Consider the following 27,990-nt stretch of genomic DNA (forward strand, 5'->3'; position numbering starts at 1 on the left):
TTTTTGAAATCACACGGGATGTTTTTATTTTACTTGGTAGTCTTTTAGCTTTTTTTTTTTTTTTTAAAGAAATGGCTTAACAGGTCAGGTTTGCTGAAACAATACAAAAGTATCAAGGGCAAATATGTAAGACAGCAACAGCAGTGACTGGCATCATGGAAACCAGGCCTTGAGGCTTTTTCAAAGACTTTCAGTTGTAACATTAAGAAGAGACTCAACTTTGAGAGGTCATTATTCCCCAATGGTGCTGTTCTTTCTGATAAAAAGTGAATAAAACAAATGTGCAAGTTCTGTTTTGGATTGTTTGCCCCACCTCTTCTTTCAAATGAGCAAAAAAATAAACAGCGTCCTTCATTTAAAAAAAAAAACCCACAAAAAAACCAACCCAGATGGGGCCTTGAGTGCAAGTCCTGAGGTTCTGGATCAAGTGGCTGGGCTCTGGAGACCTAGGACCCTGACCTTGGTATGGTAGTAGGCCAGAGGCCACCTGGGCCACAGTGGGATTTTACACCCAGTAAGTAAAGAAGCCAGAGGACAAGCCAATCAGTGCTGACTATCCAGACCCCTTCCCTCTGCCACAATTCCAAGGGGCAAGTGTAACACAACAGCTTTCCTGAGATGCCTGACAACAATCTTTGGTTCCGGTTGTCTGTCATTCCTTGAAGCCTGAGGACTTCATAGCCAGCTGACAGTCACCGCCAGGGTTTTGCTGTATCAGTGGTCTTCCAGTAATATGACTCCCACAAGAGCAGCCAGGAAGGTGAGCACCACGAAGAGCAGGAAGAACCCAACAGGGATCGCTGACAGGATGACAAATACCAGCACAGTGAGGGCCAGGAAAGGATGCCTGTCCAGGTACTGACCCACTGGAGACTTCAAAAAAGCAATCACCTTTGCATTATTTTGGAAGGACTCTATCAGCAAAGACAGCTTCCTCTGCAGCTCCTGGAAGTCCTTTGAGGCACTTGGGGGCTCTTCTTTAGTCACCCTGAAACTCACTTCAATCTCTCTAGGGATTAATTCTCCTACTAGTAGGTTCTCTGGTGTAGCACATAGTCCAGTCTCTCATGTTGCCCTGTCCCTTGCTGTCCCTGGTGCTGGCGGCCTGGATGCTCCTAGCAGTGCCTACAGACCGAGCCTGACAATTTCTTTACCTATTTGTATTCCTTTTATTTCTTCTTCTTGCCTAATTGCTCTGGTTGGGAATTCCAGGACTATGTTGAATAGGAGTGGAGATAGTGGGCATCCTTGTCTGGTTCCTGATTTTAGAGGGAATGGTTTCAGTTTTTCACCATTAAGTATGATGTTGGCTTGTAGGTTTGTCATATATAGCCTTTACAATGTTGAGGAACTTTCCTTCTATTCCTACTTTTCTTAGAGCTTTTATTATGAAGTGGTGTTGGATCTTATTGAAGGCTTTTTCTGCATCTATTGAGATGATCAAGTGGTTTTTGTCTTTGCTTTTATTAATGTGCTGCATTACATTTATAGATTTGCATATGTTGAACCACTCCTACATCCCTGGGATGAAGCTGACTTGGTCGTGGTGAATGATCTTTTTGATGTGATGTTGGATTCGGTTTGCCATTACTTTATTGAGGATTTTGCATTGATGTTCATTAAGGAGATTGGCCTATAGTTCTCCTTTTTGGAGGTGTCTTTGCCTGGTTTTGGGATGAGTGTAATACTGGCTTCATAAAATGAGTTAGGCAGTGTTCTTTCCCTTTCTATTTTGTGGAAAAGTTTAAGGAGGGTTGGTATTAGTTCTTCTTTAAAGGTCTGATAGAATTCAGCAGAGAATCCATCAGGTCCTGGACTTTTCTTTTTTGGGAGACTCTTTATTGCTGCTTCAATTTCATTTTGTGTTATAGATCTATTCAGGTGATTAATATCCTCTTGGTTTAATTTTGGATGGTCATACTTATCTAAAAATCTGTCCTTTTCTTCAAGATTTTCAAATTTATTCAAATATAGGTTCTCAAAGCAGTCTCTAATGATTTCCTGGATTTCTGTGGTGTTTGTTGTTATCTCTTGCATTTCTGATTTTACTGATTTGGGTTTTTTTCTCTCCTCATTTTAGTCAGGTTTTCCAGGGGTCTGTCAATCTTATTTATTTTTTCAAAGAACCAGCTTTTTGTTTCATTGATTCTTTGTATGATCTTTTTTGTTTGTTTCTATTTCATTTATTTTGGTCCCCATTTTTATTATTTCTCTTCTTCTGCTTGTTTTGGGATTTGATTGTTTTTGTTTTTCTAGGAGTTTGAGATGTAGCATTAAGTCATTGCTTTGAGATCTTTCTGTCTTTTTAATATATGCACTCATAGCTATAAACTTTCCTTTTAGGACTGCCTTTGCTGTGTCCCATAGGTTCTGGTAGGCCATGTTTTCATTTTCATTGACTTCCAGGAACCTTTTAATTTCCTCTTTTATTTCATAAATGACCCATTGATCATTGAACAATGTGTTGTTCACCTTCCAATTGTTTGTATGTTTTTTACTGTTGTTTTTGTTGTTGAGTTCCAGTGTAAATGCATTGTGATCAGATAGAATGCATGGGATTATTTCTATTTTCTTATATTTGCTGAGGCTTGCTTTGTGCCCTAAGATATGATCAATTTTGGATAAGGTTCCATGGGCTGCTGAGGAGAATGTGTATTGTGCAGAAGGTGGATGAGATATTCTGTAGACATCTGCTAAGTCCATTTGATCTATAGTGTGATTTAGTTCTAGAATTTCTTTATTGATTTTTGTTTGGATGACCTATCTATTGGTGATGGGGGGGGTATTAAAATTTCCCACTACCACTGTGTTGGAGTCTATATATGTTTTTAGGTCCTTCAGAGTATGTTTGATGAAATTGGGTGCATTGATGTTGGGTGCATATAGGTTGATAATTGTTATTGCTTTTTGGTTTATTTCTCCTTTTATTAGTATGGAGTATCCTTCTTTATCTCGTTTGATCATTGTAAGTTTGAAGTCTACTTTGCCCAAGATAAGTATTACTTATCCTGCCTGTTTTGGGGGACCATTGGCTTGGTAAATCTTCCAGCCTTTCACCCTAAACCAGTGCTTGTTTCTGTTGAGGAGATGGATCTCCTGTAAGCAACAGATTGTTGGATCTGGCACTGTTTGCCAGACAGTGTCTTTTGATGGGGGAGTTAAATCCATTAACATTCAGTGTTTATATTGATAGATATGTGGTAATTCCTGCATTCAGTTGTTTTTGTTGTTTAAGGATTTGATTGTGTGAACCTGAATCAATGTTACTCTGATTCCTTGTCTTTTCTTCTCCTGTGGTTTGGTGCTGCTTGTCCTCTCATTGTTTTGTTTGCTTCATTTCTGTGTACAGAATTCCTTGAAGAATCTTTTGTAGTGGTAACTTTGTGGTCATATATTGTTTTGATTTCTGCTTATCATGGGAGACTTTTATTGCTCCATCTATTTTGAATGATAATTTTGCTGGGTAGAGTATCCTATGGTTGAAGTTATTTTCATTCAGTGCCTGGAAGACCTCACTCCATGCTCTTCTTGCTTTTAAAGTTTCTGTTGAGAAGTCTGCTGTGATTTTGATTGGTTTACCTTTGTATATTATTTGTTTTTTCTCTGTTACAGCCTTCAATATTCTTTCTCTATTCTCTGTGCTTATTGTTTTAATGATAGTATGTCATGGGGTAGTTCTATTTTGGTCAAGTCTGTTTGGTATTCTGGAGGCTTCCTGTACCTGAATGGGCATAGTTTTCTCTAGATTTGGGATTTTAGATTTTTTATTATTTTGTTGAATATATTGTGAATTCCTTTTGCATGCACCTCTTCTCCTTCCTCAATACCCATGATTCTCAGGTTTGGTCTTTTGATGGAGTTGGTGAGTTCTTGCATATTTCTTTCACAGGTCTTGAGTTGTTTGACTAATAGCTCTTCAGTTTTTCATTTAATTCCCATTTCACCTTCAAGGTCTGAGATTCTGTCTTCTGCTTGTTCTACTCTGCTGGAGTGGCCTTCCATTGTATTTTGTATTTCTGTTTCATTCTTTTCTCTGAGGTTTTCCATATCATGGGTCACTTCCTCTTTAATATTGTCAATTTTCATCCTTAATTCATTTATCTCTCTATTTCTGGTGTTCTCTGTTTCACTTTGGTGTTTATTTAGGGCTCCTATGAGTTCATTTATTTGTTTTTGTGTCTTCTCATATTCTTTTTGTTGTCTTAGAATTTCTGGGTGCCTCTTGTATGTTTTGGTTGACCATGTCTAGTAACATCTCCATGAAATTCTCAGTGATTACTTGCAGGATTTCTCTTTTCAGAGTGTTCTTGTGGACTTTGTTGGGTTCCTTGGGATAGTTTATCTTTGTTTTGTTGGTGTCTGGAACTGGGTATCCATTTTCTTCATTTCTCTCTGAATTTTGTATTAATTTATTTTTGGGGGGAGAATGGGTTCCATCCCTTTTTCAACTTCCCATCACTCCACTTAGTACTGTGCAACTGTGTTCTTGATAGGCTATTGGTGGTTTCAGTCACCTGTATACTTTCCCTTGATTTAATTTTATTTTGTGGGTGTGTTGGGTTTTACGTTAGTGGATGTATGCTGTTTCTGTCCCTGGTCTGTGGGTAATTTAGTATTAGCTAACTTACAATAGTAAAACTAACAAAACAAAGAAAGAAAGAAAAAAAAGAAAACTAAAGAAATCAACAGGGAGAGGTTGTGGACAAATGAACAGGGAACAAAACAAACAAACAAACAAACACACAAATAAACTCCAGGTTCAAGAACAATAGAATTTCAGTCTTAGTAGTTCTGGTGTTACTCCTTCAGTATCCAGTCCTGGTGTTGGTATTTAAGCAGAAGCACTGTCTTAGTGCCACCGGGTGGTTGGGGAGTCCTGCCAGATTTTTTTCCCCTTCTTTCAGCAGCAGCTGCTTAGTAGCTCCTCCCTCAGTGAGTTGTAGCTTTTCCTCAGGTTCTGGAGAACAGCTGTCCTGCTTTGGAGTTGGGTTTTCACTGTGTTGGTTTATTGGGAGGCCTGTTTCTTTGCCTTGCCTCCTTTCTCTGGGGCAAGGTCAGAGATCTGTCAGCTGGCTCCTTGCTATCAGGGTGTTACGCTGGTTTGCTGATTGTTTTTCAATTTTGCAGCATTGTTTGACTTTGGATGTTGCTCACTGGCTCAGGAGATGAGCTTTGTGGACTGCTACCTGCTCTATGTCAGGCAGTGGCTTATAACCGCTGTTGGCCCTTCTGCCTTTCCAGCTTTTGTTTACTGTAAGTTCGCACAGAGATCAGCTTCTTGCTCCTCCCCTCCTTCTCTGGTGCTCTTACAGCACCCTGCCCCATCTGCCACGTATTCCTTTTCAGTTCCTTGTTTATTGTTCAGTTTTTTTGCAGGGTGGGGGGTTGGCCTGTCCAGGGGGCTATGCTGGTTTATCCCAGGGTTGGCTGTGGGAATCCCACGTTATGCTTGGTACTCACCTGTTGGTCTGCCGAATGTCTCCCAAGCAGGCTTGGAGCCAGTGTCTGGCAGCAGGGGAGCCCTCCTGTTTTCTCAGTGTAATGTGGCGTGGAGAAGCTTTGTATGGACTGGAGGTTCAGGGTGTCAAAGTTTTGATTCTTCTTGGTGCTTTTTTCTGTGAAGTGTGGCTCCAGTGTCTCAGCAAAATTTTTTATTACGTCGCTCATGCTGTGTGCTCTGCACTCTAGTCACCATCTTGGATCCTCTTCTCTATATTACTTGAAGAGGGTCTTGCCTTTTTGACAGGGCTACCCTGAGCTCTGACTTTCCCAAGTACACTTCCCTTGCAGCTGGAACGACAGATGCCACCACATCCAGCTTGTATTGGTTGAGATGGGGTCTTGTGACCCTTTTGCCTGGGTTCTTCCTGAGCTCTGCCTCTTGAGTAGCTAGGATTATAGGCGTGCACCACTGTGCCTAGCTCTCACTAAATTCTTATGAGGTCTATGAGGCAATTAGTAAATTGTCCTCATTTTGCAGGTAAGAAAACTAAGTTGGTAGACCCCAGATTCAAGACTGGCAGTCTCTGATTCCAGTGCCCATCCTCTGAGTCTCTGTATCTCCTGCTTCTTGCTGCTGTTACCTCAGGGCTCCCCTTAGGTGCACTGGGAAAAACTCTCTAGGCATTTGTGGCTTGGGTTGTCAGAAGGACACAACTCCAGCTCGTGTATGCCTGAAAGTAAAGTAAGTTATTGCTCAAGTGTCTCCCACGTGTGGTGGATCTTGGGCAGATGTAGTGAGTATGTCCAGTTCTCCTTGACATACGTGCTAAGAGGAAATCACACAGTGTTCCCCCAGTGTAGGACTTTAAAAACACATAAGTAAATAAACCATTGGATGTGAAGTTAAGAAGTAATGTCTGACATACTGCAGTGGAAACTGTGTCTGCAGGACTTTTGGGCTTTACTTTACTGGACAGGTGCTAGCTTGATTTTGTGCCACCTGTGTAGAAGTCTTGATTAGTGTTGTTTTGCACTTTCTGTCTTGAAGAATTTTACAAGCATTGTCACACATTTAGCTGCCGTGGAGTGTGCTGCATGGTGACACTGGATTTGATCAAGCACAGGGAAATGCAATGACATTTAGTCTGCCCATTTTGCTTGGGAATGCCTGAAAATTCCAGAAACGCTTCATATCTGTTCCTGGTTTTGTAACTGGTTTGCATCCAACTCCGCCCCTTCCTCTAGCTCACCTGGGGTGAAGCCTGTTTGGTCTCACTTGCTCCTGCCAACCCAAGTCATCTGTGCCTGCCATGTTTTGTGACACCTCTGCTACTTCTCCCACCTTTTTCCAAGGCTGCTGTAGAGAGGTGTCGGGGATGGCTGAGCTATCTGTGCATTCCAGTCCCCATGTCCCACACATCTTTACTTCGAGGTTGTGTGGGTAAGTCGGGAGTCCTCACGGTTTTATTTCAGAGAAAAGCAAAGACCATTATTAATTACACCAGGAAAACTGGCAGAGTGGCAGTCCCAGCAAGCTGACATGAACTGTCACCTCAGAATAGGGGACATTTACTGAAGGTTTGGGGATGAGAGGAAGGAAACGCACAATAGGTAACATCTTATGAGGTCTTAAAATTGACCTTCTTGAAAATCCCTCAATGTCTCCCTGTCCCTTCACCCCCCAGCATGCTTGCCGCCCTTAGCCTCTCCCTGATGCTGTGGCTCAAGTTGGGGAAGGGGAGGGACCAATGTGAAAGGTCTTTTTTCTGCCCTCTCCACAAGTGTAATCACTAGCTCCAGGTGGTCATTTAAATTTAACTTAATTTAAATGAAATAAAGTTAAAAATTCAGTTTTCCAGTGACATCAGCCATATTTCAAGTCCTGGGTACCACATGTGGCTAGTGGCTACCATAGTTGGTCAACACTGATGTGGAAGATTTTAGTCATTGTGGAAAGTTCTATGAGATAGCACTGTAGTCTCTCCAAATCTCCCTACTTCCTGTCCTAGTCCTGGCTCTCCTACACTTCTTGCCCCCCCCATGAACACACACATGCACAAACATGCACACACGCACACACACAAACATACACACATGCACACACACATGTACACAACCTGAGTGTCCAACTCCATTAATTTATTATGCAAGAAAATTGGCTTTCGAACTGTGCTGGAATGACCTTTGTTCTCGCCACTAAGAAAGAAGTGATGAGGCTTTCTAAGGTGTTTTCCTAAAATCCAGAGACCTGCCTGCCCTGAGAAGAGTCCACTCTCTCCTGGAGGGCAGAAGCATCTATAGTCAGTTCCGATTTCTCTAAAATTACTGCTCTGACTTCTCAGTGTGCATGTAGAAGCAGTTTTATTACTTTATCATCTGGTGGATAAAGAAGTACAAGAAGTCCTAAGTCAAGTCCTTTGTTTATTTGGCTATAAAAAGCAAAGAGAACATAAAAAAGAATTACAGCTCAGCCTTAGGCACAACATCAACTTTTAAATAGAAAATATTTGACTTGTACTAAGGACTAGTCTGTCTGCGCTGTGTGGAATAGTCTGCCAGATGGCAGTCCAAACAACTGAACTGAAGCAAAACAGGCCAGATTTAGGGGTTCTTTGCAATCTAAAATAACCTTCCTATTATTGAAGATAAATAATTGCACATTAAGGTGTGTGGCTTACATAACAACAACTTTGTATTGAGAGCCGTGCTGGAGGCAGAGGCAGAGGATGGGAAATATTTGCATGGCAGAAGAGATTGCTCATCTGTGTGAGCAATGACAGGCTGAATGTTTATAATCTAGTTTTTCCAATCGATCATCTGATCGTAAAGTTCTGACTAAAACCTCTACTCTGGGACACTTTTCCTTGGATTTTCTTTAAAAAAAAAGCTTCATTCCACTGTTACTACCTCAAAACAAGTTTCAAGACAGCTCCTGCTCTTTGTGGTTTCTCTTTCTGCCTTTAACCGCCTCCCCCCACCCAGCAATGCTTAGATTCCAGGCCCTCTGGTTTTTCTTCTGTTCATTCATTTAACAAATTTTTCAAGTACACTTTGATGTGTGTGTCATTCTAGCCCTTTTCACCCTCTTTCTCCCAAAAAGTATATTTGAAATACATAGACAGAGGTAAGATAACTTACAAAGAAAGAAATAAGCCCTATTTTTGGGGGGAACTGTTCCTGGGCATTGAACTCAGGGTCTCCTACATGGTAACACAATGTACCACTGAACTGGGCGTACCGCCCGATGTTCAACTGGAAAACTTGATGAAGCACAAGCTCAGTGTCACAGACCAAGGTGGACAGAGGGGAATAATATGTAAGAAAGGATGACTGGCATTGAATGGGGACATAAGACTTAGTTCCTGTGGTCTCCCTGGTATGCTGCATCTCTACATTGTATCAATGAGTACATTTTTAAGGGCTCCATGGCTTCTGCATGGACAGTGCACGGAAAGGGTAAGTGTTGTATTATTTGTCTATATGTGCAAGTGTCTCTAAGGTTTTTATTTTAAGTACAAAAATAACCCCTAAGCAACACCACAAGAGAGGAAGTAGTCGCACAGTGAGTAGATGATAACCCAACATTTACTGACAAACTTCTTTGAGCCAGGCCTTGATCCCTGCCACCTCAATCACAACCCCCATGGGTGTGGCTGTGATGTTTCTAGTCCCTGGAAAGCAGCTGCAGCCTCAGAAATTGAGGGAGACCTGTTAGGTGCCACTGAAGAAATATAGGCAACAGAGGATGGTGGCTTCCACCACCTTCTGGAGGCAGCGGAAATAGAATTGAGTCTGTTCTAGAAGTCTGTAGGAGATACAGTTCACTGGACGAGGCAGTGGATTTGGTAAAGCTGTCACTGGGTTGGGAACAGCAATGAGTCTGTAAGTAGAGTCACCCTGGGAGACAGGGAGAGGAAGAATTCCAGAGAGGCAGAAAGGAGAGGCCCTGAGCCAGCCTATGGTGTGGTCTCACCACAGGGATATGGAGCTGGGGAGTAGGAACCTAAAATGTTGCGAGATGGGTTCCAAATAGAGTGGCTTACGTCCAGCTTTTCAGAGCACACTCCTGGGAGAGGCCATCTTGGTGCCAGAGAGGCCGTGTGAGCGAGGCAGTGTGGATAGCAAGGTCCAGACCATGAGAGGCCCGTGTAAACGATGGGCAAGATGTGAACTTAAAGGACAACTCTGGCAGACTTAATGGTGTAAGGATTTTTAATTTGCAGATCGAAGTATCTCATATTTGAATTTAAAATGTGCAAAGATGGGAAAACAGTTACAGCAAATAGGTCAGAAGTTTCAATCCAAACAACATAAAGGACCCCTATGAATACGTCAGAAAAGATTAATATCCCCAAAGAAGAACAGGCAAAGGATATAAACAAACATGATGAAAATAGAAATTCCAAATGGCTGACGGAACATTATTAGCTTGTATTAACGAAATACAAATTAAAACAAGAATGACCTACTTTTTAACACTTACCAAGTTAGGTGTAGGTGAGCACACAGAAAGACACTTTGCTCTTTGGAAAGCAAATTGAATCAAATCATGTGCATAGGAACGCCATAATTTGTAATAACAGCTTAAAAGAGTAGAAAGTTGAAAACAACTTGCACTTTCCCAAGTATTGAAGGAAGCCAGCACAGATCACGAGCCTCCTATCACACCGTTAGACATTCGGACATGTCTGATGACATGGGGAAATTCGTGAGCGCCCATGTGCATGACAATAGGCTGAATGGTCTGTGCAGTGCAGTCACAGCTACGCAGACACATATGCAAGGAAATAGTCTGAAAAAAAACCGCATCAATCTACCAGTGCCTGTCTTTGTTTGTGTGTTGTAACTAATCAGAGATTTTATTCTCTTTCTACTTCTCTGTACTTCCATAGTGCAGAATTCTAGCTGGAAAAATTAGAAAATAATCTTTGTTAAAAATAAATATGTACAGAGCTCACTACAACTTAGCTAATGGCTTCTGCTTTAATGGTTCAAGATGCTGTCACTGAATAATGCTTTGTCTCAAGTCATTTAAATGATGACACTGTTGATGACACAGATAAGATCCTCAATAAGTACCAGGCACCACACTGAACCTGTGAAACATTGAACTCATTTAGAATTCATATACTTACGTAAGACAGGTCATATTATTATCTACATCCCATGGAACAGGCTATTACGGCACAGAGAAGTGAAATATCTTCCTCATGGTCACACAGCTAGTAAACGGAGCTGGTATTACCTGATATTACTCAGGTAATATGGTCCCATTTCTCCTTCCCACTATGCTCTAAGTGGTTATGGTTAAGGCAATAGACAATCTTGTCTTTTAGAAAACAGCTATGCAATAAATCTATATGAAAATAAAGTAGCACCGAGCAATAATAATGAAGGTCAGATGACATTTATGAGTAATGGACACCATGCATGAACTAAGAAAGTTCCATTAGGTGATCTTTGGACTTCCTTGTGATTGTAATAATGTATCATTGCATTTATTGGCTAGACAAATTGACTCTGATAAACTGCACCAGAAAGACTAATTGTTTCCTTCTCAACCTTCAACCTCACAGCTTTTTTTTTTTTTTTTTTTTTGCTTCCAGTATGACCCCTGCCATTGCCCCTCAGCCCCAGTCCAGTTGCCTAGAGCCGGGAAGGTTGGTTCCAGAGTTAGGCCAGTCAGATTGTCTCTCAAGTTTGAAATTAGGGCTCCAAGATTCTTGACCCCTCTCAACCATGTGCTGGGAGATGGTGTAGGCCTGTGGTGACCACTATGTGCTAGAAAAGCAAAGAAGGTAACTATGCAGAGTGGGAAAGAAAGAGGCTCTCAGTGAAGAATGGAGTCTTAACCTGAAGCCCAATGGAAGGACAGAACCAGAAGAGTGGGAGCATGGCTTCCTTGTTTTCCAAAGGCTCCCTCACCCCTGGTTCCAGGCCTCCACATGGCCTGGCAATGTTATCTGCATCCTTCCCTCACTTCTGTGTGCTCCCCACATTTGAGTGGGATTACACTTTGCTATCAGCCATGTAAGACCTGTGTGCAGCTGGTTCCCAACACCTCTGAGTCTTGCCACAAGGTGCACAGTGACCAGCTTGTGCATTAGCTGAGCCATTTTGCAAACATGTGACTTGAGATGATCTGGGCATGTCATAGTGCAATCAGCTCAAGTAAGCTGATTGTCCCACTAACCAGGTGGCACTGTGTAGGTGGTATTAAAAGAGACAGTGGGAGACCCAGCAGCCAGTTGGCTGGCTGAAGGCTTTGATCTGGGCTCCGAGGCTAGTTTGCAGGTTCAACTTGGAGGTGAGAACATGTGGTTGTTTGCAGGTTACCCAGGATGCAGAACACTTTGGAGAACAGATTCATAGTAAGCAACTTCAGGAGTCACTCACAGGCCAAGCAGCAGGCTGGCGTCTTGATGCCCAGAGGGAGATCTGTGTTGCTCAGAGGAAGAGATGTCAACTACGTGTAGGGGGCAACCTGTAACGGAGGAGCTCCCCTGCACCTGGCACTTTGTTCTGTGCCTCACTCTGCAGCCTCACACCGTCCTGTCCCTATCGCTCTTGAGTGTGTAGGTATGTTGGGGTGCTGGCTTTTTTCTTTGCTAGGAAATACTTGTATGGATTTAAATTAAAAGAAGAGTGGAGTCAAGTAATAGAATAAAGAGTTAAATGAGTTAAAGCAGCTTCTTCCTGGAGTGTGAAGAAGGGGTGGATGGAGCAGAGCAGCAGGGGCCTACTTTCACTAGAAGCTTTTTACTACTTTTTTTTTTTTTTTTACTATATGCATATATTACTTAGATATAAACAAATAAATGTTCACTATAACACCATGTCCCCTCATAAAAGTGTCAGTTATCTCTGATATCAGCCTAAATTCTCTCTTCTGTTACTGACACAAATCCTAGCAGTCTCACTTCATTTTCTCTGCATGCTTTTAATAGCACAGACCTATGCTGCAATTCATTTTATTTAGAAGCACTCATTTTTCCATTTATTTATTGAATTGTTGTTGCATGCAAGGCGTTTCAGCACAAAAATGGTGTAACTCTACACTTTGTCCTGTGTGGGATAATTATTATGTAATCAATCTACTCATTTGGAGTTGCCAATTTTAAATTTAAAGTTGCAGCTTTAATTTTTGCATGGAAGTAATTCAGCATTATTTGTGGCAGCATTCCTTGAGGTAGCAAATGTTTGGTATGACTTTGTTTTGCAGACACAATTGTCTCTCGATGTCTGTGAGGAATGGGTTCTAGGAACCGCCTCAGACACCCAACTCTTTAGATGCTCATGTCACTTCTATAAAATGGTATTGTATTTGAATATAACCTGCCCACATAATTTAAGTCACCTCTAGATCACAAGAGATTTGTAATCTCTAGATTACAAATAGTTGTTGCATTGTACTGTGTAGGGAATAATGCCTGTAAGTGTTCTGTATGCTCCAGCTTTTTTTCTAAATATTTTTAATAGGTGGTTGGTTGAATTCTCAGATGCAGACCCACGGATGTGACTTCCACACTGCTCAGGGCAACACAGCCTAGACTTTCACCATTTTTTTCCTGCTGCCCTACCCTGAGAATACCACAATCTCATCCCATCATAGCATCTCTATTTCTGGGGTTCCAGAAATCAAAGCTGTGATGTGGCCCTTCTGTGGCTCCTGTGTTGTAAGAATGCATCCTGCACGTTGTAGGGCACACAGGAAAAGTGTGGCAAGCTTAGTCCCATTGATGTCCTATGGCATCTCAGGAAAGATCCAAGAGCTCTGGGCCCCCCATGCTGAAGATAAGGAAAACACAGAGGTGCTATGATGGGAGCTGGGATGGGTTGGGAGTAAGCAGTAATTGTCCAACTGCAGGATCCTTTAGTCCTCCATCAGGGTGAGCTGTAAAACCTAGTTACCTGGAGGTTCCATTAACTGATATAAATTATAATGGCCAAGAGTCATAGACAAAACATTCAGATATACATGTACTATTCAATAAGATAGGGTATTTTCATTTTAGAATCTTAAGAAGTTGAAATAAGAAAATTCTAGTACTTGAAGGCATTCTTCTTGGGTATCAGAGGGTTCTGGATGGATGAGCATTTCAGATTCCATTTGTGGGTACTCTGTGCACCTTGACATATGTTATTTTCAGGCAATCCTTCCAATAGCCCCAGGACATAGGAACTTCTCTGAGCTGGGAAATGGACCATGAGTCATAGTCCTTGCTAGCCAAGGCCAATGTGAGTAGATGAAGATGTTATCCAAGTCAGGCTAGTCAAATTTCTTCCCTTGTTCCTGTCAATATTCTCATAAAGGTTAAATCGTTTGTCCAGTTGTCTGTGTAGCAAGAGGCAAAACAGATGTGTGTCCAGAGCCTGCTACCTTGCCCACATGTATATCTGGCTTTTGGGGGCGAGCATAGCAAGTTCTAGTGCACAGTGCTTGCTTGGCACGACAGGATCGGCAGCAAGGGGTGAGAAGCTAAAGAATCTGGGCAGTGGCTCCAGTTGTTCTAACAGGGCTGAGAACTGGAGGAGCCGTGTCCTTCCACACGGGCCTGAAAGTGGCCTTGGTGGTGAACAGTAGATGTGGGGAAGATATGCCCTTGGTTTTAAATCATTTTTACGACTCTAGCTAAAACCCCAAACTCTAACCCAACGAGCTTTTCTTGTATAAATTAGTTATCCTGTAGTTAAATAAACAACTCCCAAGTAGAAGCAGATACACAAAAACTTTTATTAAGTGGAAGTTAGACTTCATGGTAAGTAACCAGTTACAAGTGCATTTAAAGTCATGTGTGTGTGTACACCGTAGAAGTCAGAAGGGTCTTACTGAAGTCCTGTGTTCTGGCTCGGCTAGTGCCAGTGCAACCCAAGGTAGAACCATACACAAAGTCAGTACAGGTCAACGATGATGTCAGACAATTTGGCAACACCATAGTCATTGTTACAGCTAAGCATTACAGAACATGAAAGTCCAAAGACCAGACGACTATTACTAAAGCAACTCTTACTCTAAGCTTTTCTTTCTACCTAAATGCTTCCCAAGGACAACAGTAGCAAATCCTCTACTCTGGGAGGGACAGAGTCTCTTTGACATTGAACACTCATGGGACACAGACGCTGTAAACATCTGGTGGTCCTCAGAGGCCCACTTCAAAGAGATGGCTGCTGACCCCTTGGGAAAGTGCCATTTAACTGGTGTGAACATTTTCTTTCATAAATCCTCAAGCTGAATTTTTTTCTTCTGTTCCAATTAGCACCAGTTTATTTTAAAATATTTTTTCCTGGTGTTAAATATTTAGGAAACATTTTTTAAAACTAACACACAAAAGTCTGAAACAGTGGAAAGCAAAACAAAAAAATAATAACATTCAAAAATTGTCTTAGAGAACAGTATTTAGAAAAACATCATTCAAACATTCGACGTATCTATGTACAGTGTGCCAAAAGCTGGCAAGGAGCATGGCTGAGGAACAGTCACAGAGAGGTTTGTCAGCCTGAACCTCCACAGGCTGTATTTACAGTCAGAAAAGTATTCAGAAATGTAGTATCAGAACATCTGAATTTGGCTAAAAATCATATAAAAATCACACTGCCCCTTCCCCACTAACTTCTAATTAGGTAGCAAACACGTCCAGTTCGAGTACCAGATTTAGAAGTGCGTTTCTCTGTATTTTACAAACAGGCAAACTTTCTCAACAGACATAGAAGAGAACCAGAATGGTGGAGAAATGGAGCTCTTTCCATATTGGCAGACAAAGGAAAGAATACTTTTTTTTTTTTGTGGCACTGGGGTTTGAACCCAGGGCCTCACACTGGCTAGGCAGGTGCTCTTACCACTTGAGCCACTCCACCAGCTCAAAAGAATACTTTTTTTTATGTTGAGTAACATTGTAAAGCACTGATGAAGGAGCAAAGATGAGTTACTAGGGGAAAAGGCATCATGAATATACAATATCAGCAAGAGGGTTGAAGAAATTTGTGTGTATTCTATGTAGACTTTTCAAAATATAAGTAATCATCTCCATGTACTCTTGAAAAAAGGTACAATGATTTGCTTTGTTGAACAATATTTTTATATTTTGTTCCTTGAAACTATATAACGCAAACTAATTTTTTTTGGATTGAGAATTAAACAGAGCAAACACAGCCATGTTCATCCAATTCAGTGCTCGTTAACTCTGTGCAGTCTTGTTTGCTTATTAATCCAGTGTTACTAGAATAACCACCTCCAAGGAACTGGACACATTTTGTCACAGTTAACATTTCCCATTTATGCTTAAGAAGCAAAATATAAACCATTTTCCATTTATTCACATGAGTGGCTGAAGTTTTTAGAGCCTGGAGTTTTGGAGGAAAGTTTTAACGCACTGTCTTTAAAAATATCAGCTAGAACATTTGAGGCACCCCACATCCCCACCAGGATTTCTACTCAATTTTATTTTGAATAATTTGCAGTTGTGATAAGTTTCTGAAAAAAATTTACTTGAGTTTGATACAAAAACACGTTACTCTTTGAAAATGCATAGTTTGTAATTTTATACATTCATTCACTAATATTAAAGACTTTTAAAGTGAGTGCCTGCCTCCAAATCGTGGCAAGACTGTGATCTCCAGACATTGGATAGCATTGCCGCACAGGTTCAGAACTGGTGCTTGTACATGCTGACACCTGTCATTTTAACATCAGTGTCCCATAGGAAAGGACAGCTCCCTGCCCCGTCCTTTTTTGCTACTTGTTTAGCAGACACTGTAAAACAATGCTTTCTACTGATAGCATTTCCACTAACTACCCACTTGAAATATTTAATAATGTCATCTTAATATTTTAGATCTGGTGTAGAAAATAATTCAAAAGATGGCTTAATTTTCTCTGAAGGGGGAAATAAAACTTTATTTCTAGAAAATGGGTACTGTATGTGCTCTTTACTGACGTCAGTTGGGATACAGAAAGGTATGAAACAAAGATCTCAAAATATTTATGAACCATATGGGCTTTCCTGTAGGTAAGCATTTCATATGGCCATTATGTACAAAATGCAAAGATGGCTTAGTTTTTAAAAACAGAGTTTCCTTAAAACTTACCACAGACTAAGGGCAACAGAGATTTTGCAATTACTGTTCTCTCTCTCACCAGCCCCCTCATTTCAAAGAAAATGACGATAGGCCACTTGCAGTTGAATTTGACCATAGTCAAGAACCCTTTGGGACCTAGCGACTTTTTCTTATCCTGAGTTTTTCTTCTAAGTCTATAGGATATCGATACATGAAATACTTTGGAGACTCTACTAGGATATACTAGGGTACTGGTCAGTACAGAGCATGTTTGTTTAAATGGCTGACTACAGTCCAACCATTGATTACAAAAATAGGAATTTTAGGGGCATATTATAGGAAAATATGGATTAATGGTATATATATATATATATTTTATATATGATCCATATTCCTGAGTTATTTTTATACCCAGGGTATTTTCAGGTATTGAAGACATGGAACATTGTATTTTGGGGGTACTAAGTCCTTTCTTTAAAATCTAAGTTTATTCTAAAGCTTTCTACTAGTGATCAAAGAGTGTTCCCACAGTCGGGATACTGTGGAAGGAAGGGCTTTTCTGTCATCACAGGGGTTGGTCAAGTCATAGCCATTGATTTCTATAAGCAGAGTACAGGAAAAATGTTTAAAAAGTGAAACAAGGGATCACGAGTTTGAGGCCGGCCTGGGCTACATAGCAAGACACTGTCTTGAAAAGAACAGTGGTGTGTGTGTGTGATTTGCTGGGGGATAAAGCTCAGTGGCAGAGCTCTTGTCTGGCATGTGTAAGGCCAGTACTACAAAAAACAAAGTAGCAAGTGGGTGTGTGCTCCTATCGTGAAGCACTGTAAATTGTGCTCAGATATTACCTTCGCCCAATGAATGGGGAATTTACTGAAGGCTTCTTGCAATGAGACTTGAGGGAAATTTTTTTTCCCTCCTAAAGAAGAGTTAGTTATGTTTTTTTAAAAAATGGGACTATATAACGTAAGATGCCCAAAAGTCAGATGATGCTATGTAAGACTTTTTTTTCTCTTTTTCTCGGGAGAAAGGTTAAATTGGAAAGGTTTCCTCTAGTCCTCCAAGTCCAAAGTTGAAGGCAGGTTATACTGCAGGGTCCATCACATCATCTTAACTGAAAAGCCACAAGGCCGCTTCTCTTCCAGCCTTAGCCACATGAAAATCAAAAACCCACATGCTACACGTGACTCCATAGAGAAGGATGAACAAAGTTCTCATCTCAGGGAGGTGAACGGCATCCATCACTGCACTCGCAATTGTGTTTGGTATACTTGTGAGATCGAACACTGAGAAAACTACTTTAAATAGAGTAAGACAGGGAGGCTACAGAAATGCGGGCTTGCTAGGAAAAAGAGGAGGTCACTCACTGTTTATGCAGGAGTGTGTAGATAAAGAAATTTAGACCTGGCCCCTTCAGAGATGGGACACTATTGGGTCCTTTTGAGCAGAGGATGCTGTGGATACCTAACTGCACACTTGTGCTGTGGTGGGAGCTGGCAGATAGGTAGCGCTTCATTTGTAGAAGGTGGCAGGAGGCTGAGTAGGGCGGTGGTGAGTTGGAGTTGCAGTAGGTAAGACGAGTATAGAAACGGGACTTAATGACGGGCTGCATATGTAGAGGATAAAGAAGAGCACTGAGAGAAAGAAAATGGTTTCTTGGAATTGGACAGCTAGTAACTATTTTCCTCTTTCATGATTCTGAATTAAAGTCGTTACTTGTTTGGAGGGATGAAATCTTAGTACTCTGGCTTCCTCCATTGACCTGTTAGTAGACGGTTATTGATATACAGATGACTTCTGTTCAATGTGTTGAGAAACAAGTTCTCAAGAGTGGGCTAGTTTGCTAATATAAAAGAGAGCCTTACTTATTTCTTCTAATTGTGTCATTAGTTTTTGTATATTTTATACCTATTTGAGGTTTAGCACTCTCCCTTAAAATATTTTAATTTTTAAGTTTTCCCCATCTTTCTATTGTGGTAAAATACACAACTGAAAAGAGATAAAACAAGGGTTTATAATCTGCAAAGTTATGCATAGCTCCCTCACTCTGGGGTGAGGGGTGGTCCTCATCAAGCTCCACTGCAGATCCCCGAGGGATAATCCAAATTCTCAACTAGCAGTCACAGCCCTAAGAGCTCCAACCCTTTCCTCTCTGTCTCAGTTATCTGTCCCAAAACATGGGACAGGGCCACCCTGGGGAAGGACAAGTGCTGAACAAGGTGAGCAGATAGGAGTCATTTTCTCTTTCCATAAATATAAAATGAAATAACTAGACCCTGCAGGTGCAACTTCCTTTTGACATAGTAGAGGCCAATCCTGTTGCATGTCTATAATTGTGGGCAGAGGTCAGAGCCTGCAGTGATTAAATGTGAAACCCTTTTGGTCTGCCCTTGAGTGCCCTTGGCTAAGGTGGACCCCAGCACGTTGCTGGTTCTACTCACACTGTCAGCTCTGCCTGTGGAAGGGACTGGTGGGGTAGGTGACTGGCATGTAGACTTTGAGAACAGGGACAGGAACAGGTGTCTATCACTCGCTATCAGTGAGTCTGAGAGATCTTTTGTGATGAGTGTGGCAGTAGTATGCCAAATGAGAGACTCTTCTGGCAATCACCTAAAACTGTTCAGATAGAAATTTTTCCCTGTAGGAAGGGGCAGGCACATTGATGGAACTGAAAGCACAAGTCCCAGTAAGACACACACTTTGGATCTTGATTTAAGAGAAAGCAATTAATAGCACGGAAACAAGAATGTCTCATCCACCACCTTGGAAGTGAACAAACATAAAGATAGTCTGGCCTCTGGGTTGGAGATGAGGGCCAAGATGGCGGAAAGTGAAACTGATAACCAGAATGTTAGACCTCTTTATGATTAAAAATTTGGGGAATTGGCTCTACTAAGAAAATATAATAGTTAATTAGCCTTGAATTAATTTTTAGCTTTTTTATAATAGAAGTAAGGGGGTTCTTCTTTTTGGAAGTTGGTAATTAATGATTTTGTAAGTGGTGCTCAACATAAAGGAACATTTTAAAAAAGACAAGTGCTAGCATTTTACCGCAATCTGTGTCTTTTTTTCCCAAAATCTATAGTTATCTGCTTTTGGAAACAGAACTTTCTTCTTGTCCACTGATACTTAGCAAGTTTTAAGTTCTGCCACTGTCATGGTGCTAGTGCTAATCGTTATGTAACGGGCTTCTTGTCCATCAGAGGAGGAAAGTCCTAGAACATTTCTTCCTTCTGCACTGTATTATTTCAGAAACATAATGGAAGTACCATTCATCAGAAAGCCTGCTAATGAAGGAGGCCACAGGCCAAAATGGCTTTCTGAGGCTCTTTTTAACTCTATGACAAAATTCACTGTGAGTGGTTTTACTCTAAACTCAAGATGTTAAGCCTGGTGTTGACTGGAGAAAGTTAAGATGAAGTTTATTCATACGTTGGTAGCCATGCAGTTATTCATGATGAAAGAAATTGCAGGCTTAGCCAACATTGCTTAAATTCATTCAAATTTAAACATGACTTAACAATACTTCTAGGCATTTTTAACTTCAAGTGTATAGTAAGTACTTTTTAATTTGATCAGTACAAATTATAAATTTGAGCTGGTTTTATGTTTTCTGTCATCAATTTAAGTTTATACAGCTAGAAAATGTTGAATGCCAGCAGTAAAATTAATTTTCCCCAAGGAGTCAAAACTTTTATCCAGAATATTGCTTTAGCTAATAAACTCCTATTATTAACCACTTAGTTAGCTGGAACTTGGGGATGAGGGCATGGAGATGATGAGGTTTGTTCTCTGCAACATGGATGAGTGAATCAGTGTGCTCTTTACTTCTACACTGAAAGACCTGGACTGAAAGTGAGTTGAGAACATGGTCCTCTCAGGTATAGAGCCATTCTAGAAGATTAAGGTGAGCTAGCCCTTTCCTCCCTTGTTGCAGGCAATAATGAGTCTGGTTCACAGGTTCAAGACTACTCTGGGTTAGCCTTGGAGGTGGGTAGTGGTGATGATCCTCGCTATTCCTGTTCTACACTGGGTTCTTATCAAATGAAGTAATGTATTTGAAAGAGACATTACTTCATATATAACTATTTCAATATCATCAGCACTTCAGTGTAGGATGCAGTCTAAGATAACTTAGTTCTTTTGAACAATGGAAGCAACATTGTTCTAATCTGCTCACATTTTTCATGACATACTTATTCTCATTTTGATTTTGCCCTTGGACAAAGATGCTATGGTTTTCTATGTGAAAAAAAAAAAACCGTTTAAAGTGAGTGGACACTCCAAAATACCTAAGTGCCTACCAGTTCTGAAGCAAGGACTTTGCCAGATCAGAGGTGAGACAGTAGAAACTGCACACTGGAACAAGTCTCACAGGCAGGATGGCTTGGGAAGGACCGTGGAGAGGCTGGCAGATGGCTTTGGCACAGGAGGCAACATGTACCACCTTAAAACTTCAGGGCTCCTGGCTTCCTTCTCTGAAGGCACAAGGCTGCTCTTTGCCAGCCCCTTGTCACAGTGGTCTCGGCAGTGAAAACAGGAAGAGAATCAGGATGACAGTTACTCAACCCTTTGGGCATGGGTTGGGTGTGCCAGGAGGCAGCTCTCACTAGAGCTGTGTGACTCACGTTTTGATCAGGGGCAAAGGATCAGTCTAAAGATATGACATTTCTATTTTAAGTCTCCTGTGAGAATAATTTCTGCAGAAAAATGACTTTTTTCCCTTTTTAATGTTAATTGCTTAGATAGTGGCAATGCATGGAGCTTAGGGAGGAACTGGACCTGACAGACAAGGAATGGGAAATCTACTTCCCCCAACAGTTGAAACTGGTGGCTACAGGCTGCATATGCCCACACACAGCTTCTCTTTGGTCTGCACAGTGTTGGTCGAGAATTGGGGATGATTGTCAACCCTTAAGTCAGGTGACACCCTATTTCAAGTCACAAGATCTGGCAACCCTGGGCCTGATTTCTGCACGTTCCGATTGTCTAGAGCGGAGTATGGGTCTTCTTCTAAGGAGAGGTGGGATTCTCTCCTGTTCACTCCATCCCCACCATCCTCTAGAGTCTCTCTCTTGGTTTTCACTGATCATTTGCTGAACTTGCCCGGCCCTTCTAAGACATCTAAACCTGCATCCTCTGTTATGTTTCCATTAGGAGGCTTCTATTTAAAGATGAACTAAGACTCGTGTGGTTCAAACCATCCAGCAAGAAACACTCTTGGGTGTTCCAGTGCTGATGATGGAGATATTCTAAGGTAATGGTGATGGAGAGTTGTAGGTTACTTCACCTCAAAGTGTGGGCATCACGGCTGCACGTGATTTCCTCCAACTCTGTGTGTTTCTAGTTCTCATGTGACTGGTTTCTAAAGCCTACTAGAGACCAAGGTCTGACTGAATTTCTGACCACTTCTCAGGAGTTGCTCAGTGGATGTAGGGTTGTTCTACCTCAGCTCTTCTTTCAATATTATCTGCATACTTGGCTAATTAGGCTAACTTTTGGACTGCTAAAATCTTAGGAAGAAAAGATGCTTTCTTGTTAGAATAGTGAGTAGACTTGACAAAAACTGTTCTGCAATATGAAATGGTTTTAGCAAAGCTCACAATTATTTGTGTAGTTAGTAACTCTCCGGGGCTCCCTTCTTGTCCCCATTCATGGTCATTTTCTGCTCACAACCTTGTATGCCTGTGAATTCCTCACAGCGAAAAATCAAACACTTGTTCTGGTAAAGGAAATTAAAGTTATTTTAGTTAGTGCTGAGGACAAAATTGTTTTAAACATTACTGATCTAAGAATTCTACCTTTGGATGTACATACTATGATTTCAGAAATTTCTACCAAATGGTACTTGCTATTTAATTGCAGGTAGGTTGAGTAGAAAACTTGTGACATAGAATTCATCATTTTACACTAAAGAATTTACAAGGATATTCTTCCATGGCCTGTAAGTGTAGCTGTTAACTTCTTTTTTTCTTTTTTAGTTTTTTAAAATATAGGTAATGATTCTTTAGGTGACTTTTTCATAATGTTTTGAAAACATACTGGTGATGATAAAGGTGTAGCTTCTGCTATGTTGATTCTCTCATAAATATCCATTCCATCTGACCTGCATTTCGACTCTTGCTGGGGAGGGTTAGTTGAAAAGATATGCATCAAAATGTTTCCTTAAAAGAGGCATAGCCCTTTGTTTGGTGAGCAGGAATCGTGTATAATATTAACACTTCCTGTCTGTCAAAATACTGCATTTTAAAAAATAAGCTACAATGTAAAAAACCAAGGTCATTTCCAACAAAGTGTTCATGTTCTTTGTGATTACAAAACACTGCATCTTGTAAAATATTTCCAGTTCTGTTAACTTGAGGAGTACTAATGCTTCTTATAAAAGTGTCATGTCTCTTAGAATTGTAGGAGCCTAAGCAGATTTCTTGTTTCACTTGGAAAATTAAGCTATAATTATTACTGTATTTAAGATTACATTTTTCCACAACACATTTCCATTGTGATTCTCAGACCCACACAACAAAAATTATAAAACAAGAGATTGTCTTCGAAAACAGGAACTATTTACAAAACAGGACCGGAAGTAAAATTCCCACTTTGATTCCTGGTCCTGTGCCAGATATACCTTTTAAAGCATGTACATCACTGGATAAGGGCTTTCCAAAGCCAGTCTTAATAAGCAAACAAGTTGATCTTAAATACATTTTATACTTTCTGTCTCTATTCATATGCATTCAGTGGTACAACTGATACCTAAAAGTGCTAGTCTCATTTTATGGATTGAATTTGGGTTTGGCTAGTTACAATGCAGGAAAGACAGAAGGGAACAGTTGGGATGTGGAGGAATCCCCACAGGTAGGAGAAACAGGGAGAGTCTGTGTGCTGCTGGTAGGGTTCCTTTTTGAGAGAAATGCAATTTCCAGTTGACCCGTGTGCCCAGCACATTCTCCAAAATGATCCACATTCTCATTCATATTCATGAATCCTGCTGTTTCCACTCATTTGTATGCACAAATCCTTCCCTGTGTTCACACAGGTCAATGCTACAGCTGATGTGGTTGACAGAAATCCTACAGGGTTGTGAGAAAAAGCAGCACCTTGTCCATAAAAGTCTGAGGCAGTTTGCTCTTTCACATGCTATTAAAACAAAATGCTCATTTTTAACAGCTTGCTTTTCACTACAGAATTTTGCTTATAGCTAGCAAGCGGTTGCCCAAACCAAGTGATTATAAAAAGGAACGGCAAGGCTTCATATTCACAATTACATTCAGAAAAAGCCTTACTGAGTCTATGTATACCCACCAGGCACTGTGCCTGGGGTTCAAATGTCAGCCTCAGCCCGCAGGCCAGCTACAAAGAGTCAGTTTTTTACATGGGGCATTTTTTCCACGCTTCACAAAAATCAGCACTGTCCAGTTCATGAAAATTTATCTTGAAATGATATTGTGTTCACATGAAAAAAACCAAAACTGTTCTGATTAGAGAAGACTTGAGACAATAGAATCTCTCCTAGTCTTAGGATTCTCCAGACCTGTTTCCAGATACTCTTTATGCTTCCCTGAGGACATGAGTATTATTTACAGTATTTTGCTATTATTCTCAAGGTATTCCCTCTCCTCTGTACAATTCTTGCCACTTTTCTCTGAACCTTCTCAAGTGAACGCCGAACTTGGTTTTCAATGCAGCCTGACAATGGGAGAAATGGAGGTGAGCAATGCTGGCTAATTCAGAACCCAGGCTGCTTGCAAAAGTGTGGTGTATTGTGACACCAGAGACAGCAGACTTCAGTTCAAAAGATCTGGACAATTTAATGGGGAACGTTTTAGTTTCAGAAAATTTTGAAACAAAGATGTCATTGTCTCTGAAAAGACTTTTGGAAAGCCAAAGCTCTACAACAGGTATCAGTCTCTACTGAAAATTTTTACCCGTGTTGTTATGAGCAGAAGAGGAATGGTCTATAAAGGGCACCGTCAGCTGAGCAAGCACATTCCTGGTTAGAAACCACTCCCTTCTTGACACTGGCTTCTGCCAATCCAGGGAGGAAAGTTTCCAGGAAGTACGTTGGCGAGAATTGCATGCCTGTTAGGGACTGCCTGCTAGAGCTATGAAAGGCAGCCCTGTATCCCTGGCCAGGGCAGCAAACTGCTTCTTGCTTCTGGCATCTGCTCCCAATGGGACAGAGCGCATGGCAGCTCCCTGGAAGGGGTTTAGGGAAGTGATCACTGGCTGAATGGCCCCAAGAAAATGAGGAGTCAGGCGTCCACCGGCCTCTTGCATCTCCTCCCTGGCCCACTTGATACCTGGGTATTTTCTTCAGGTTGTCTCACTGCCTCCCCAATTGAGTGTCCAGACTCTGGGAAGAACTAAGGCTTGAAAGTATTGCCTGATGCACACTGTGCTGTCAGTCACTGTGAAATGCCTTCTCTTCGAGGAAATGAGGAACTGTTTTTGAAGGAAGGGGTGTATCAGGGAGAAAAAAAATTAAGACATTTTCATTTGACCAGAAACTCATTGCATTGCCACTTCTTTTGCACAGACAGGCCTGTGATCTCCCTGTGAGGCATGGGGTTCCAGTTTAGCAGCTGCTTAACTTGGAACTTCTCATCCTTCCTCCTCCTCCCTCCCAAGTGCAGACATAAAAAGAACTTGGTTCTACAGAGATGGCATCAAATGAAAGTTTGGCTTAATTTGGCACTTCATTTAGTTCCAAAAATAACAAAATAACTACTTAAAAAAATTTAACTCGTACAATCAGCAGCTGTATATTGCAGTTCAGAGCTTGCTGGTAACTTGTGTAATCCATTCTCTTCCAGGCCAGCAGTCTCCTAGATACTACATGCCTTTGCACTGGGACTGGGTGTCTGCATGTCCAGGAAGGTGCAGAGGATTTGTTTGCACCTAGAAGCCAGAAGAGAAAATACACAGAGCCCTGGGCTGACTGGCAGGAAGGAACCACCCCTCAAGCAGAAGATACAGTCATTAGTGTGAAGGCGGCTTCAGGAAAAAAAAAGGAGAAATTCCAGGGAAGCTGCATTCAGCTCTATGGTTCTGCTTACACCTGTGTCCTGCCTGAAAGCTACGTTACGGGCAGAGCTTGGCTGGGCTGGCCCTGAGCTCAGAACTCATCCTGGGCCCTGCTCCACAGCAAAGATCTCTCCCTTGTGGTTCATAGTTCTGGGAGTGGAGGAGAGTTAACACCATATTGCTTTAATCTTTTTTGATCAGTAGCTTAATCCAAGGGCCAAAAGCCAGGAAGCTGTGCGAAAGAGGAAAACTTCTGGTCCAGGGTTGTGCTCTGACTATCATTTAAGTACATGGTGAACGTGCTCAAACAACTGACAAGGAGTGGCCTCACCATGGCCACTGGGCAACCCACTCATCGCTGAGCATTTCCTAGACCAGGCCAGAGTGTCATCTCATAGCAGCAGTGACACAGAAAAAGTGATAGGACACCAAGAGGAGAAAAGTCATGCTAGCACAGAAGAAACCAACATATTTCTGCATTTTAAAAAACATTGGTTCCTGGCTCACTTCCTAAGTACCAAAACACAAGCAGAGCTGGAGCAGCTAATATTGATTAGTAATCTTGTGACATTAGATGAAGCCCTCTTCTTTTCTCTTGGAATAAGTATTCTTTTAAAAATAATTAAAGGGAAAAACCAGGTCTCTTCCAAGGAATAATCTTTAAAAAGTCATGAAAGTTTAAAAAATAAGATTGCCAAAATATATGAATGCACAAATTATGGACGGTGTACTGTAGAACCTCCTTATATTAAAAGGATATCTTTTATTACTAGATGACTTCTTTCTACTCTTTAAAAAAGCATATGTACAACCTTTAAACATATATTAAGCTCTGTTCTGTGCAATTTCACTTCACATTCCTATGGCTGATTCTGTCTCCATCCCTGCACAGTGCCTCTTTTAAGGTGCTCTTGCTTCTTTGCATAGGTCCAGGAGAAGTAACTCTCTAGCAGGGCAATTGAGAGTAGGGCAGATAGAGAATGAGCTCATTTACAGGGCTTGGCAGCTGCTTCCCACTCTCCCTACTGTGACTACAGAAACAAACAAATCAGCAAGTACAACAGGTTAGAAATCCCAATAACTGGGACACAATGCAAGCCCTGCCCCTACTAAACTGAGTGATTCCCATACCAGCATGCATTTCCTTTTGGTGGTCTATGTGTGCCCTTCTAAGGGAATTCTGAAAACATAGCTGCAATATTTTTATATGAAGAATAAAGGTTTACACCTTCCATTTATCCATTTAATGTTCATAATGTCCACGAACCCATCTCCCAGACACACTAAAGCATAAAAACCTCTAAAAGTGCACTCAGAATGGAAGTTGGTTTGTTGACCTAATGGGATTTCTGAACAGATGGGGATATGTCAGCTGTGCTCTGTTGTCTAAAGGAAACCTGCTGGGACAGTCTGGAGTTCTCTACCTTTTCTGAAATCAGTCAGTGGTGGATTTGGACGGAGGAACTGGCTATAATCTTGACAGACAAGCAGTGCAAACGGATCCGAGTTGTGGTAGTATCATCCCTGAAAGAAGCATCGAGGCTTACCAGATGGCTACAGGTGCCAGTCCTTGTCTGTGTGGCAGGTGGAGAATTAGCTGTGCTGCCTCTTGGGAAAGAGCTTCTTACAGATCCCAGGAAGACTCCAAGATGCTTCCCAGCAGTGGCTGCTGGATGTCCTGAACTCAGCGTGGGGCTGAAGTCTGCTGGCCATTTCCATTGCCAAATGCTTTCAGCATGTGCCATCTGGGGCCCTCCACACTAACAGCTCTACCATGGTTCCATTTTGGGCCATTCTTAAAAACAAAACAAAACAAACAAACAAAACAAACAGAAAAGACACCCAGAGTGCTGTTCTTTCCTGTGAACTGCTCCAAGGAGTCAAACGGAAAACAGGGAAAAGACTATTCACAAAGTAGTAGGTACTGTTTTTTGTACAAATGCTACTGAATAACACGTAGCTTATGTGTGTATGTGTTTTTAAGTGTCAAAAAACTTCATAAATGCCATAATTCAGAAAACTTATCAAAATATGTCTCCTTTCTAGGTAAAATGGGCTTGGCTGGTTCAATCGCTACAGACGTCCACAGTTTTAAGACCTAAACACACAGCAAACAAAGCTGAATTTTCTTTTGAAGGGGAAAAAATTGTTCTAGCTGCTCTTGGCTGAATTCTCAGCAACAGCAGTGAAGGTGGTGGTTTTCTTGTTTTGTTTTTCTGCTATAATTCCACCATGGTTCCTGGAAGGGCTTTCCCTGGGCCTCCAGTGTGGTTCGGAGGGAGAAGCTCTTTCCAATGCCTGCAGCAGAAGGCGAGGCTGGAGTGGCTTGGGCATCATGCCCTCGGGCGGGCTCAGTCGATGAACCTCTGGCAGGCCTTCTTCCAGCGGCAGGCTGTGCACCACATGTCGCGATTCTCCATCCCATACACCTTCCGGCACTTTTTACCCTCTCCCCTAGGCTTCCTGTAA

General features: G+C 41.4%; 1 protein-coding gene and 1 pseudogene across 4 annotated transcripts in view; both read right to left on the reverse strand.

The window, feature by feature from the left end:
- LOC141421444 (lipid droplet assembly factor 1 pseudogene) lies at positions 1 to 18,109 on the reverse strand (annotated as a pseudogene).
- Znf704 (zinc finger protein 704) overlaps positions 14,153 to 27,990 on the reverse strand; it is a 214,618-nt gene continuing 200,780 nt past the window's right edge. For all 4 annotated transcript variants that reach the window (XM_074068755.1, XM_074068756.1, XM_074068754.1 and 1 more), the window contains one exon: positions 14,153 to 27,984. In XM_074068755.1, coding sequence (XP_073924856.1) covers positions 27,873 to 27,984 — 112 coding nt within the window. In that variant the 3' untranslated portion in view covers positions 14,153 to 27,872. The remainder of the gene's footprint in view (positions 27,985 to 27,990) is intronic.

Source organism: Castor canadensis, chromosome 3 (genome assembly GCF_047511655.1).
Source record: "Castor canadensis chromosome 3, mCasCan1.hap1v2, whole genome shotgun sequence".
Lineage (NCBI taxonomy): Eukaryota > Metazoa > Chordata > Mammalia > Rodentia > Castoridae > Castor > Castor canadensis.